This window comes from Grampus griseus (assembly GCF_964374135.1).
Source record: "Grampus griseus genome assembly, chromosome: 3".
Lineage (NCBI taxonomy): Eukaryota > Metazoa > Chordata > Mammalia > Artiodactyla > Delphinidae > Grampus > Grampus griseus.
In genome coordinates, this window is record NC_139019.1 from 38,196,744 (window position 1) to 38,212,363 (window position 15,620).

At 34.3% G+C, this 15,620-nt stretch overlaps 1 protein-coding gene across 3 annotated transcripts in view; it reads left to right on the forward strand.

The window, feature by feature from the left end:
• PARP8 (poly(ADP-ribose) polymerase family member 8) overlaps positions 1-15,620 on the forward strand; it is a gene marked incomplete at its 5' end in the record, with an annotated part of 178,276 nt that overhangs the window by 134,978 nt on the left and 27,678 nt on the right. For all 3 annotated transcript variants that reach the window (XM_082651621.1, XM_082651623.1, XM_082651622.1), the window contains 3 exons: positions 812-862; positions 968-1,063; positions 12,116-12,208. In XM_082651621.1, the coding sequence (XP_082507747.1) occupies positions 812-862; positions 968-1,063; positions 12,116-12,208 (240 nt within the window). The remainder of the gene's footprint in view (positions 1-811; positions 863-967; positions 1,064-12,115; positions 12,209-15,620) is intronic.

Consider the following 15,620-nt stretch of genomic DNA (forward strand, 5'->3'; position numbering starts at 1 on the left):
TTAGTAAATTTGTGTTTGTGTGTGTTAGGGAGGAACGTATTTAACTCTTTAACTATTAATACAGATATACCAAGCAATAGATGAAACTGAAAAAAAATAAGATACATTTTCAGAAAGTTGTGGTGCTCTTGTATAGATTTATTTCTAAAATTACATTGTAAATTATACCATGAAATTTTATTTGTGTTAAGAAAATGTATATGAGTATGTTGGTAATTTTAGGTGGATATCCCCAAAGCCCATTTCTTCTCAAAACTAAGTATTAAAGACATATAGAAAAGTAATTATGTCAGAGTTACATAGTAGAAAGTTTCCCATGGTTAGTTTCACCTAAGAAAGATAATTTTGGATATTCTGTAAAAGAATATGTCTTAATGTCCTCCTGTATGGTTAAGCCTAATACAGTAGTTTAGTATTGTACCCCTTACAGCAGCTGTCTAGTACGTCCTTGGAGAAATAATTCTATCTGATTGTAAAATGAGATTAAAATAATCTAAATGAGGAAGTGGGAGCAATCAGTGATGAGTAATAGAGGCAACGAGTTTTTGTGATCATTTAAAGATGCCACTCATTTTTATTAGAAGATCAGAAATTAAGAATGCTGCTCATTTAGTTTAAACAAAGATTGCAATCGTAATGGAGGAAAGGGCATTATACTAAATTCTAAAATCTCGATGTCATAATCAGTGATTTAATTCACATTACAGGTGATCTTAGATCACATCTGTATTCACTGTTGCGAAAGTAAAAGGCTATAATTTATATATTTTCCTAATTAAAAAATTATTTTCTTCTCCTTTGCTTTTTATAGCCAAATGGTGCCAAATGTATTCCAATACGAGACCGTGGCTTCCTAGTGCAGGTATGAGCCAAGCCTCCATCCGTTGTAGGAATAGTTTAGCCTTTAGTGGGTTTTCAAATCCTTCATGAACTTGACTTTGTTCTTTCTCTTTATTGTCTTATTCAGACAATTGAGTTTGCTGAACAGCGGATCCCCGTGTTGAACGAATACTGTGTGGTTTGTGACGAGCCACATGTGTTTCAAAATGGCCCCATGCTTAGGGTAAGTTCTCATTGGTGGAATGGCAGTTTAGAATATAAATGAAGAGGGTTAAGATATAAAAATAAATAAGTAAATAACTGCATTTACAGTAAATACTCTCTATTGAGCCAGTTACATAATACACGAAGTCATAATTTTGACCAATGAGTCACTGTTTCTGAAGGAGTCTGTGAAAGATCAAGCTGTTTCATATTAGCAAAATGTTTCTTATTTCTCACATGTGCTTATTTATCACTTCATTGTCTATTCATCTATCTCTATATCCATCCACATCGATATGTATATATATGTAAACTTGTAAACACTTTTTTCAAAAAAGCACAATTTAAAGATAGTTAATACAGAGAGTAGACGGTAGTTCCAGTTAGAAGTGGTATGTAGTAGAATCTGGAGAATTAGAGTAAAGATTTTGAAAAAATGCCAACTCACTAACACATTTGTGGCATTATTGAGTATGGAAATAAGAATCAAAGTATAAGTGGTGTTTTTGGGGAGAATTATCCAATATCCTATATCTCAATTGGATAATTGGAATTATTATCCAATTATTTCCTTCAAAGACTTTATAGTTTATATCTTACATTTAAGACATTGATCCTTTTTGAGTTAATTTTTGCTTATGGTGTGAGGTTGTTGTCCAGATTCATTCTATTGCATGTAGATATCTAGTTGTCTAAGCACCATTTGTTGAAAAGACTCTTCTTCCCCAATGAAATGATCTTGTCTGTCTTGTTGAAAATGATTTGACCATAGATGTTTTGATTTACTGGTCAACTCTTAATTTTACTCCACTGATTCGTATGTCAGTCCTTATACCTGTACTGTACTGTCTTGATTAACTGTAGCTTTGTAGTGAGTTTGAAATGAAGAAGTGTGAGTCCTCCAACTTTTTTTTTTTATAATATTGCTTTCACTGTTTGGATCCCTTGCATTTCCATGTGAATTCTAGGGTCAGCTCATCTGCCAAAAAGGCAGATGGAATTTTGATAGGGTTTGCTTTGGGTCTGTCAGTCAATTTGGGAAGTATTGCCATCTTAATATTAATCCTTCCAATCCACGAATGCAGGGTATCCTTCCATTTATCTAGATCTTTAAAAATTTCTTTTTACACTGTTTTTTTAGTATCAGTGTTCAAGTCTTGCACATCCTTGGATAAATTTATCTTTAAGTAGTTTATTCTTTTTGATGCTGTTGCCACTTCTAATCAACATTGTACTGGAGGTTCTAGCCAGGCAATTAAGAAGAGAAGAATAATAGAATGTATCCATATTGGACAGGAAAAACTAAAGCAATCTGTTTGCAGATGACTTGAGCACTGTGTGCCAGGCACCCTGTATAGACATTTTGCATACTGCTTCTTTATTTGATTTTCACAAAACTCTGTGGTTTAGGTAGGTATTTTTGTGCCCATGGTGCAAATAAGGCGGTTAAGATTCAAAGAGATTAGCCGATTTATTTAGCATCACCCAGCTATATGAGTGGAAGCTGAACTTTGAACCTGATTTTGTCTGACTTCAAAAATGCATCACAAACATTTATTGAAGGCTTTATGAATATAATGCACCATACTAGATTCTGTTGCACTTTTTAAGAGAGATTTGTCCTGTCCTTAGGAATATATGTTTGAAAAGATGAATTGCAAAGCCTAGAAATAGGTACTTTTATTAGAAATTTTTTGTATTTCAGTATTTATACTTTAAAAAACATATATAATATCCATTTATGACCATAACGACTCAGGCTTTATGATATATTTGTTTCATTTTATTTGTTTATGGGAAACACATAAAAGAGTTTTTTCTTGCCACCCATATGCTATTTTTTTTCCATATGCTATTTTTTGACAGTCAGTTATTCCTCTCAAAGAGATATATTGTTATTCCGAAACCCAACTTAACTAAATCAGAATTTATTAAATATTTGTGCAAGATTGTTATTTTTAGTCAATACACGGAAATGTATAGTTACGATGAGAGGAGAGAGGATGCTTTAACCGTGTCAGTTTATCCCAGTAAGGAGGCCTGTTTTTACTTCGTGGTTGTGCATCTGTGGCTCTTGATTTATTTCTTGATCCATGGCAATGACATTTTCCTTGCCGTAGACAATAGTAATGTTATTAATGGCATAAGCTTTTTGAATGCTTTTTATGTAATCATGTTTTTGAAGTGCCTTATATGGATTATCTTATTTAATCCTCAAAATAACCCTATTAGGCAGATATTAATACTGTCCCTGCTCTATAGATGAGGGAAACCGTAATTTTTTTAAGGTCACACTGCTTGTAAGTAATAGGGACAGGATTCAAACCCTGGCAGAATGGCACCAAGGCCACGGTTCTTAATCGTGATGCTACTCTTGACTCATGTGCTTGAATTAACTACTTTTATGTCCTGGAAATTTACCACACATATTGTTGGGAGTTTGCTCTTTACGGTTTAATTGCTGTCAGTTCATTCCTATAATAGGTGATAGAAATATCATAGTTGATGTTAGTATTCTCTTTGCCTTGCTTCAAGTTCTGTTTTACTTTATCTTTCTGCACCAATGAAGTTTGCTGTCTCTTTCTAGAAATGGAAATGCTTTTGTAAACAAGAGAGAAAACGTCTTCTAAATAAATATAGCTAGTTATCAGGTGGTTTTATGTTGCTTCAATTCAGACTGTTATCTAAGGAAATCAGAAAACTTACTTTGGTTTCTTAAATAGTAAGATAAGTGACATATGAAATCAGATCAGGAAATGAAAATAGAGAAACATCTCATAGTCAAAGGAAGAAAAGTAAACAAAACTACCTCCTTCACCTAAATCAGGTATATATTCATTTTTTCTCTCTCTTTCTTATATTTACATCGCGATATGTTTTACTATAATTTCAATAATGTACATAGTGTATAATTTCAATAAGGTATAACAATTATTACAAATATAATATTCAGCCCATATAACACATTAAAAACTGCAGTAAATCCTCGTGCTATAAAGAGGATAAGTCATAGCCCCATAGGGTGATTGAATAGGTTAGATAAAACTCGATTTCCATAGATTTTTCTGCCTAATGTTTATTACGTTTGTTAGATCTTTCTCTGTCAAAATTCAAATTGTTTCTTATATTTTGTCTCTTTTCTTCAAGGCTGATTGTTTTTTAAATAACCTAAGTCCCCTTTTACCCCTATTTCCCAAAAGTCCTAAAATTTTACTCCTTTCCTATTCTGCCACTTTACTCAGAGGTCTAGGTAAGCATGTCACACTTTTGCAACCTGAAGCACTACTTATTTAGAAATACCACAATGCTCTGATTTTCTCTTTTGTTTATAAAGGTTATAAATATCACTCTCAGGTGTGAGTCCTTACATGTAGTGCTGTGGATCTGCATAAAACTCACAATATCAGGAGGGTTGTTCAGAGTCCCAGAATTGCCGTTCGGCAGTACAGTCTGCATTGTGATCAGAAAACCAAACCGCTGGTTCTCTACGTTTCGGAATCAGCTAGAGTGTTAATGCGCTAGACTGTCTTGGAGATGCGTTAAAATGTTGATTTTGGTCTTCAAGTGTGTCCTCAAAACAAGAAAACAAGGATTTACTGCCAAAATCACCACTGCTTTTATCAGCCTCTAAGTTCCTAGTGCCCTTGTCTTTTTGTTAGTGTCACATTAAACAGCCAGTTCTTGGATCAATGCAGGTGTTTGTCTTCTTTGAACCCTGTACGTGAGCTGCTGAATCCTGTTGGAGAAAAACCACTCATGTGGTTGTGTGGCTTAGTATCCCTACAAAGTTGGAACTTTGTCAGGGATACTGGAGGCTCATTCGCTGTGTCCCTGGTTAACAGACTTTCCTGTTTCTCACATCAGTATGTGATGTGGGAATTACGATTTCCTTTTCTTCTCCTGCTGTGTGAAAATGTCCCACATTACTTGTTCTGGATTATCAGGCCTGAGATACTACTGTCACCTCTTGAGAATAATGCTCTTTCCTACTAAAGCAAGGTCAGAGAAACCTGCGAGTCTAATAATTTTGTGGTCCAGTCTTGGCTGTGGACCATAGGACAAATGTTTGTAACTAAGGTTCTTATTTTCCAAGTGAAAATTAACAATACCCAGCTATAATTTGGTCATAGTATAAGGCACTCCCACGACCATTTTTTTGGAAACTGAGTGTGTGGGTCAACCTGGGTATGTCCCATTTTACCTTGAGGAAAACAGGTAGGTCTTCTTGTATTTAGGTCTGATGTTAAAGAATGGATGAAAAAGCATAGGCTATTTTCTCCCTGCTCCCCCTCAATGCATTTTGTAGAAGTTAACATTTCAAGTTCTGAAATAAAGGCTAAACTAAATAGTTATGCCAAAAAACTTTCAGTTCAAAAATATAATTATTTTTACATCCAAATTGAACAGAAATTGGTTTTAATGTTCAAACAACTTTAGTTTTATCGGGCAATAGGGATCACCATGTATAGTGGGGACTAACCAGGCCTGATCCTATTTTATTGTGGATCTGTCTTGATCTCTGTGGGATTCCTGTCTTTCTTAATGGACAGTAAATCTTTCCCTACCCCAAATGTGTCTGTCTTCCGAACTATGAAAAGCACCCAAAGTACTGACTATAAAACTGGAAACACAGAGAATTAAAGGCATTTAGGTTTTGTGTTTCCAGTAGATATTCTTAATTATTCTCATATGTTTTCAACACTTGTTTTTAAATTATGAAGTTGTATTTACATTGTTCATTTCTTTTTTAGCAAGACATAGTGTAGCAACAAATTAAGAATTTTGATAAACTGTGGGTATGAAAATAAAAATACCACTTCATGATATGCTTCAATGAAAATTCTTATTAAACACTAATTTTGGTATATACATTGGGTTAAAACAAGTAGAAGAGACAGCTTATCCAGGTTACCTAATACTGTTAATATTTAAACGGCTCTGTATACCTCAAGGAGATTTTATAAACCATATCTCACTTGGTTCTCTTTCTCACTTAGTCCTTTTATCAACCTGGTGAACTAGATCTGATTTTATCCCTGTTTTATAGCTAGGAGAACTGAACTGTGCACATATGCTCCAACTGGAACAGTATCCACTTTTATCTGTTTTATATATTGGGCTTACATGAAATATTTTGTTTGAAAAAAAAGACCATGGCAAAAAAAGGTTTGAAAACTACTCACCTACACTGTGCTATATATAAATACATAGCTAGATTCTCTTGAGTTGTGTCATTTCTATTTTCAGTAGGAAGTAATTTAAATTCATTGAAAACACAAAGTTTCTAAAGTGCAGTTAGGTTCTAAAATATTCTTTAGGGCTTAAAGCCATTTTTTTGAAACATGTTTTTACTGCTCACATTTAAATTGCTTTGATTCAAATAAAATTAAAAATGTATTCATCTTAGCTTAAAAATTTCTAAAATGAATCTTAACTTAGGGACATATAAAGTTCCCCATGTTTTTAAATGGTGCATAATGAATATTATATTGCAGATATATTATGTATGTTATGTGTAATGGCAGGAGGGAATTGCCATGATTTTGCAGTTTACATTATAGGGACTAATTTTTTGAAGGCAATATAATAGTATAACCTTAAGAATAGATAATATTTTATAAATTGAAACTAATAGATTTATTGTAAACTCGAATTAGTAAATAATGTACATTTTGGGTGATATTTAGACATACATACTTTGCATTAAAGTATGTTTAATAAAACACACAATTTCACTTATCTAGCAATAGCTATTCAATGACTACATTTTACTTTTGAATTGATGCTGGAGTTTTCTGTGCAAATGATATAGCAGAATTTGTTGGGAGCACGGTATTGGCTGGAAGTTGGCTCAAGGTGGGAGAATGCTAATTACAGTATAACTGCATATTTTATTAAGGAAAAATGAATCAGTTTCTTTCCTTGAATAGGATGTGCTTTCTGTGAGACATCTAATCTTGATTACTTACAATTTGAGAACTTTCTTTTAGTACGCCATCTTGTGTTGACATTTTGAACTCCTCTCAAATAAAATGTGGATAAACATGGGAGAGGGTCAGTGACCTACAAAAACTAGTTGGCAAATTGTTATATCAAAATTAAACTCATTTATATCTTGAATACTCTATAGAATGTTCAAGTAAAAAATGATTGATATAACATTGTTACTTTAAAAATTCACTGGCATTTACTTAGTATGGTGTTAAATGGTACATGAATTATTCACAATATTGCTACCTCTATAGTTGCTATTTTAAAAAGAAAGGAAGAAACATAGGCAGAACACTCTATGACATAAATCACAACAAGATCCTTTTTGACACACCTCCTAGAGAAATGGAAATAAACACAAAAGTAAACAAATGGTACCTAATGAAAAGGAAAACATAAGATGAAAAGACAACCCTCAGAATGGGAGAAAATATTTGCAAATGAAGCAACTGACAAAGGATTAATCTCCAAAATTTACAAGCAGCTCATGCAGCTCAATATCAAAAAAACAAACAACCCAATCCAGAAATGGGCAGAAGACCTAAACAGACATTTCTCCAAAGAAGGTATACAGATTGCCAACAAACACATGAAAGGATGCTCAACATCACTAATCATTAGAGAAATGCAAATCAAAACTACAACAAGGTATCACCTCATACCAGTCAGAATGGCCATCATCAAAAAATCTACAGGGCTTCCCCGGTGGTGCAGTGGTTGAGAGTCCGCCTGCCAATGCAGGGGACACGGGTTCGTGACCCAGTCCAGGAAGATCCCACATGCCGTGGAGCAGCTGGGCCCGTGAGCCATGGCCGCTGAGCCTGCGCGTCCGGAGCCTGTGCTCCGCAGCGGGAGAAGCCACAACAGTGGGAGGCCTGCGTACCGCAAAAAAAAAAAAAAAAAAAAAAAAATCTACAAACTATATGCTGGAGAGGGTGTGGAGAAGAGGGAACCGTCTTGCACTGTTGGTGGGAATGTAAATTGATACAGCCACTATGGAGAACAGTATGGAGGTTCCTTAAAAACCTAAAAATAGAACTACCATACGACCCAGCAGTCCCATTACTGGGCATATATCCTGAGAAAACCATAATTCAAAAAGAGTCATGTACCACAATGTTCATTGCAGCTCTCTTTACAATAGCCAGGACATGGAAGCAACCTAAGTGTCCATTGACAGACGAATGAATGAAGAAGACGTGGCACATATATACAATGGAATATTACTCAGCCATTAAAAGAAACGAAATTGAGTTATTTGTAGTGAGGTGGATGGACCTAGAGTCTGTCATACAGAGTGAAGTAAGTCAGAAAGAGAAAAACAAATACTGTATGCTAACACATATATATGGAATCTAAAAAAAAAAAAAAAGGTTCTAAAGAACCTAGGGGCAGGACAGGAATAAAGACACAGACGTAGAGAATGGACTTGAGGACACAGGGAGGGGGAAGGGTAAGCTGGGACGAAGTGAGAGAGTGGCATGGACATATATACACTACCAAATGTAAAATAGATAGCTAGTGGGAAGCAGCCGCATAGCACAGGGAGATCAGCTCGGTGCTTTGTGTCCACCTAGAGGGGTGGGATAGGAAGGGTGGGAGGGAGACGCAAGAGGGAGGAGATGTGGGCATATATGTATATGTATAGCTGATTCACTTTGTTATAAAGCAGAAACTAACACACCATTGTAAAGCAGTTATACTCCAATAAAGACGTTAAAAGAAAAGAACCGTTATAAGAGGAAATTCCAAATGCTAATGAACATGTCTAAAAAGGTTATTCCACGAATAATCAAAGAAATTCATAATATAGCACTTTCCTTACCAAATAAAAAAAAGGAAGATAAAATTATTTTTATAAGAATGTAATGTGTAGTTCTACTTCAGATTTTTCAGTATGATAGCAAACTTTCTCTTCTCCCCGCCAAAAGCAAGTTTTCTATCGTACCTGATTTCCTTCTTCAAACAGTTGCAGTAACAGGATATTCCTAGAAATCAGCCTTACAAATTTGAGTATGGGAAGAAAGTCCACTTTTCAGTGAAAAAAAATGCGGGAAAGAAAAGGAGTGTCTATAAAGTAATTAATCCATAGCTTTACATTAAGAATGTAGGTTTATTTTTTAAAATAATGGGTCAGCTGGTAAGTCCGTGTAATTTGGAGATTTAGAGGTTTGAGTATAAACAGATGTGGCAGCGGGATGAAATAGTAATTCAGGAGAAAACATTGAACTGTTGTTGCTCATCTGTTAGCCAAGATAAAGACCAGGAGGTCTGGGTGAAATTGGTAAAAAATCATTTGAGACAAAGTCAGGGTGGCACATGAATACCTAGGATTGGCTACAAAGTGTGGTGATAGAATATTCAAATTTCAAATAATTATCTTCCAAAAAAATTATCTTCCCATCTAGTTTAGCAGAATATTTTATTTCATTTTCATTTATATTGCATAAGGCAACAATTTGGTACCAAAATGGTAGTTTCTACTTATATTCCCTGAATATGTGTGTGAACACACATACATACATCCATATATTTTAGGATGATCACAAAGTAAGTATAATTAATTATCCAGGGTTCAAATAAAAAAATAAAAACCAATCATTACTCATATATACTAAATGAGCCTTATCCTGATGTTCAGCTTTGGGATTGATGGATTTTAGTCATAAAAAAGTTATTTGGCAGTAGTATTATCAAAAACGAAGTACCTTCTGTGTCTCTGTTTACCTCCTCAGTGAACTTTGGGTGTCTGGTAGAGTACACGTATTAATTCCTATGGCCCTTTACGATTTCCAAGGTTTATGTTCCCCGAGTTCTTGTTTGTGTATAGTTTCACTCTCCTCAGACACCAGTACAGTGTTTGACACTATAGTAAATATGCAATAAAATGGTTGATGTTATTATTTCAGACCATACCATGCTCCCCTAAAGTAAACAAAAGAAGCAACCCAATGTCAGCGGGGGAAGTTGAGGAGGAAACATACATGCACATACACATGAAAAAATAGATTAAGAATAGGTTAAATGGTAAAGTAAAAGAAAAAGTAGTAGAAATTGAACAGTCTGCTCTAAGTATGTCCAAATATATGCAGCAGTATATATCGCTTGAGGCTGGATGAAGAAATTTTTCCAATTAGTTTCCTACCATAGGTAGTTTTTCCTGATGTTTCTGAAATAGAATCAAACTGTCCTTTTAAGGCTGACAAAGGAAATCTATCAATTTATTTGTTTTGAAGATTCTCTTTGGGGAATGTCAATCAGAACTCTTTGTGTGATTGGTCCTGCTTTTTGTCTGCAAAGCTACCATGTGGGCCTATTCTGAACATAGAGGATGCTCAGAATGGGGCCATTCTTCCCCACTAGTTAAGCAGTAGATGAAACTATCCTCTGAAATGAGTGAACATAGGAGCAATGGCACTAACAAATGAGGCTGTCTGCTGTGCCGGGCACCACAGGCTGCATCGTGTTAGGCCTCATCAGCTACCTAATGCAATGTAACTTGGGAGATAAGATAAATCAGGCAGATGACACTGTATCAGATTTGAAAGATGAGAGCTCTTCCAAAGCAATTGCAGAGTGTATATTTCAGTGCTGTTGACTCCAGGAGGTTATTGAAGTCAAAAGTCTTTCCAACAAAACCAATCTTTCAAGAGCTGGGTAGCAAGTAAGCAGAGTCATGCTATTTCTTCCAGAGAAAATTACCTAGGAAGAAATGGAATTCTCCTTTTTATATTTGTTTTACACAGCTTTGTGGTTAATTAGTATATCACCAGCTTAGGTGTCTGCTTTTTTTTTAGTGCATCTCATGTGCAAATGTGTATTAGGCAGGCGAGGTGGATTTTCCAATTAAAGGATATTTTCATCTATTGCTAAATCATTCCAAGTGCAAGTGCCTAAAACTAACTAAAATGAACTTTTTAATCATATTTGTGACTCTGTATCAATAAATGATTATTTGCTAATTGTTACCTAAATTTAGAAATTTTATTCTTTAAAGTGATATTTCTTCCCTTTTCCCCGTCCAGTTTTATTGAGATATAAATGACATACAGCACTGTATAGGTTTAAGGTGTACAGCACAATGATTTGTCTTACATGCATCATGAAATGATTACTACAATAAGTTAGTGAATATGCATCATCTCATATTAATGGAAAATAAAATAACAAAAGTATATTTTCCTTGTGATGAGAACTCTTACGACTTACTCTCTTAACTTTCATCTACACCAGTGTTAATTATATTAATTATGTTGTACATTATATTCCTAGTAGTTATTTATCTTATAATTGGAAGTTTGTACCTTTTGACCACCTTCCTCCAATTCCCCTTCCCCCCACCCCTCCACCTCTGGTAACGGCAAATCTGATTTCTTTTACTACGAATTTGTTTGTTTTTGAAGTATAATTGACTTACATACAACACTTCGTTAGTTCCTTGTGCACAACATAGTGATTTGAAATTTCTATACATTACAAAATGATCACCATGGTAAGTCTAGTTACCATCTGTCACCATACAAAGATACTGCATTATTACTGACTACCTTCTCCACACTCTACGTTTCATCCCTGTGACTCATTTATTTGGTAACTGGAAGTTTGTACCTCCTAATCTCTCTCACCTATTTCTCTCATCCTACCACCTACCTCCCTTCTGGCAACCACCTGTTTGTTCTCTGTATCTATGACTCTGTTTATATTTTGTTATGTTTGTTCATTTGTTTCTTTTTTTAGATGCATGTAAGTGAAATCATACAGCATTTGTCTTTCTCTGTTTGATTTATTTCAGTTAGCCTAATGCCCTCGAGGTCCATCCATGTTCTCACAAATGGCAATATTTCATTCTTTTTTATGGCTGAGTAATATTCCATTGTATTTATACATATACCACATCTTTATCCATTCATCTGTCAGTGGGCACTTAGGTAGCTTCCACATCTAGGCTATTGTAAATAATATTTCTTTTTAATATTCTAAAACTTTGCATTTTCTATTTATTATGAAGAATGTCATACATTTAATTTAGGAATTGGAGGATGGGGAAAAAATGTTGAATTGATTCCCTTTTCTTTCGTAGCCTACTGTGTGTGAACGAGAGCTGTGTGTATTTGCTTTTCAAACCCTGGGAGTAATGAATGAAGCTGCTGATGAAATAGCAACTGGAGCTCAGGTAGTAACATGTGATACTAACTATTCTATATTTTTATTTGAAAAATTTATTCTGATCCACTAGCTAACTTTACCTTTCTTTGGGATGAATTTTTGATAGTTTCTTGATAGATTAAGAAAGCAAACCAGCATTTGATATTTCTAGATAGAAACTAAATTTTGCCAGCTTTATCTAATGTGTGCTTTTTGTCCTTTTGCAATTGCCAAGAGGAGAAGTTAAACCAACTTTAATTGTTTGAAAAATAATTACGTTTATTTCTTATATGGTGAAATTGAGATACTGAAACCCTTGCACTTGCATTATGTAATGTTTATTTGTAAAGTTATAGTGCCATAAAATGGAAGCCAATTTATTTTTAAAACTTAGGTGAAAAGATAATGGACAGAACATGTAATAAAAAGAGAGCATTCAATTTTACAATAGCAATGTTTATGACATAGGAAGGAAAATATAAAAACAAAGAAACAACTTGAAAGTAGAGAAGCATCCCATGTTTCTGGAAAGGAAAAAAATCTGTTGTAAAGATGCCAAAATTTATTACTTCATGCAATGTCATTAAAATTTCAACTAGTTTTTGTTCATTTATGGAACCTGACTGAAATACTAATAAATAGATGAGAAAAAACTTACAGAAAACAAAAAATAATGAGTGTTAATTAAGTGAGGCTAGACCAACCAAATACAAAACCATATTATGTAATCCTATGATATTTTGAAAAAATATAGTACTGGCAAAGAGTAGAAAGTCAGATTATCCCCAAAATAGGTCAAGTTATAAATACATTTAATACATATTAAAGGAGGTATCACATTATATTGTAAAATAAAAATGATTTAGTGAAGGTGGGAACAAATGACCTACAACATGGGGGGGGAAACAGGTTATCTCTTTATGCTGTGTGCAAAAACAAATTCCAAATGGCTTAAAGAATAGTTTTGTTTAAAAGTATTATACCCACACTAGAGGAGGGTTGAATTAAGCGTGCACAGCCTATGTAGGGCCTCAGGTTCATGCATTTATGCAGATACAAAAAATCATGAAGAAAAATATCAACAGATCTGAGTCCATACATACTTCACACTTTTTACTTGAAAAAATAGTGAACGCTAAGAGCTAACACACTTATGAAAAAGTGTGTTTTGCTACAAACTTAATTACATAGAAGCTCATAAAAAGTGAGACAAAAAACATGAAGATCATCACAAATTAATAGAGGAAATGAATGCACAGTTCACAAATATGGGCCTATAGTTAGTAAAGAAACATGAGAAAATACTTAGTCTCACTAAAAATCAAAGGAAGCTAAATGTAAAAGAATTGTATAAAATTCACAAAGATGGGTGGAAAGAATGATCACGCAACAGACATCTGGTCATTCTTATAGTAAGTATCAAATGCCTGCTATGTAACAGGCAGTACACTAGACTAAGATACAACAGTTAACACAGACAGCCCATGCCTTATGGATTTAGACTCCCTTAACCTCGTTATTTCACTGATTACCTAGACTGAGATGCATCCACTTGATGAAATTTTAAGGACCATATTTGTGATGTAATGAGTTATAAATGAAAATAATGCAAACAGAACATTGATCATATGCGATGTGAAAAATGATTCCATGATTAAAATAAATTTCAAAAATTCAGCTTAATATTGCCCCTATACCCAATGTGCACAAATTTGCATACTAAAAGCTCTGAGAATCCCTAAAACTGAAGAAAATGACTAGCCTATACTTAGAGGGTTTCTCAAATGTATCTATCCATGGTGAGTCTTTATCTCTTTTTAAAAATGGTAACATTTTTCTCATCCCTTGAAACTAATATTGCTCCAAAAAAGGTTCTTTAATATATGCTATTTATAGCTATGTAAAAATAAACTTTACACAGGTGTGTGTATGAGTGTACATATGCACATACATGTATATTTACATGGATATGTGTGTATATATGTGTATAATTTTCAAGTAGTATAGTTAATATTTATGCATTTTACTGGAAGTAAAGTATCCCGCATACAATTTGAAAAGGGAAGGAAGTAAAGCCTAGAAATAAGGAATAATTGATTAGAAGGAAAACTAACATATTAACAGTAGGCTAGGTTGAAAGAATAATAGGTGCTTTTTCCCCTCTTACTAGAGATACATCTCTAAAAATAATGGTTCTTAAAGTGAAATTACTTTTGGATTATATAATGATAGTAACAAGGCACAAATACTCGATCAGATCAATTCAGTGATTCAACTCGAAAGATCAGTATCCAAAAATCTCAGAGAATTTAGTGATTTTACTCCAAAGTCAATGCGGAATATTCTTTTCACCACTTTAAAGGAGATACCCCAATATTCTGGTTATAATCCTGGAGATTACATGGAAATGGATTCCTTTTCTAAATAAAAACTATATCTCTGTAGCCTTGTTGCATCAGTTGACTCCTGAATTTCTAATGGTGCTCTGAGGAGCTCTGGAGGTTGCAAGAACATTCTTCAGAGGGATCTGCAGGAGGCTGCGCTGTGATGAGAGTGTCTCAGCAGCTGGGATTCCAGGCCTCTGCTTTAACCAGAACAGCAGCTCCATTTTATTCTTTTATGTTTGGGGGCTCTCATATACAATTTTCTTTTTAAAAAAGAACAGATAAAAGGAATTACTCTTGAAATGTTTGAAGGCCATTAGTCTACAATTTTAAATTCACTTCTTTTCCGGAATACATTGTACATCATTTTACTCTGTGGAAAAATTAGCATATGTAAATAGAGTACAAATCCAAACAGTGTAACATAAACCTTTCTTTGTTCAAAGATTCTGAATGCTAACTCCTATAACAGATAAACCATAAAATTAAAGTGACTTAACCTGGTAGGCTTTTATTTCTAACTCACACAACTGTTCGGTTAGAATGTTTGTTGGGCAACTGTGTGATCACTGAGGGAACCGGATTCCGTCCACCATATGAGTCTGCTGTCTTCAATACTGGCATACAGTAGAGGGGAAGGGAGAAAAGGGGAGAAAGAGCGCCTGTTTCTTCATCAGCTCAGCCCCTTTCCACTTTCTGTCCATTGGTTAAAACTAGTCTTATGGCCTGACTTAAACAAAAGGGGTAGAAATGTCGCTTGCAGTGCAGTTGCTTCCAGGCAGTAGTAGCCCTATACCTTGAAAGCAAGGAGTATGTAACTTCGGTGGACAGCAAGAAATTTTGCCAGGGTAGTTACACTGTTTCTTTTCAGTTCGGTTAACACATATATTAACAAAAATATTCTGTTAATTAACTTCTTTACCCCTACATCCATTATTTTCATTATAATTTACTTAAGTCCACTAGTGAAATTATTGGCAAAACAATGCATTTGCTTTTTTTGGTAGTTTTGATTGTTTTGAAGCGTTGGGCACAAGGTTTTTAATTAAAGTATTT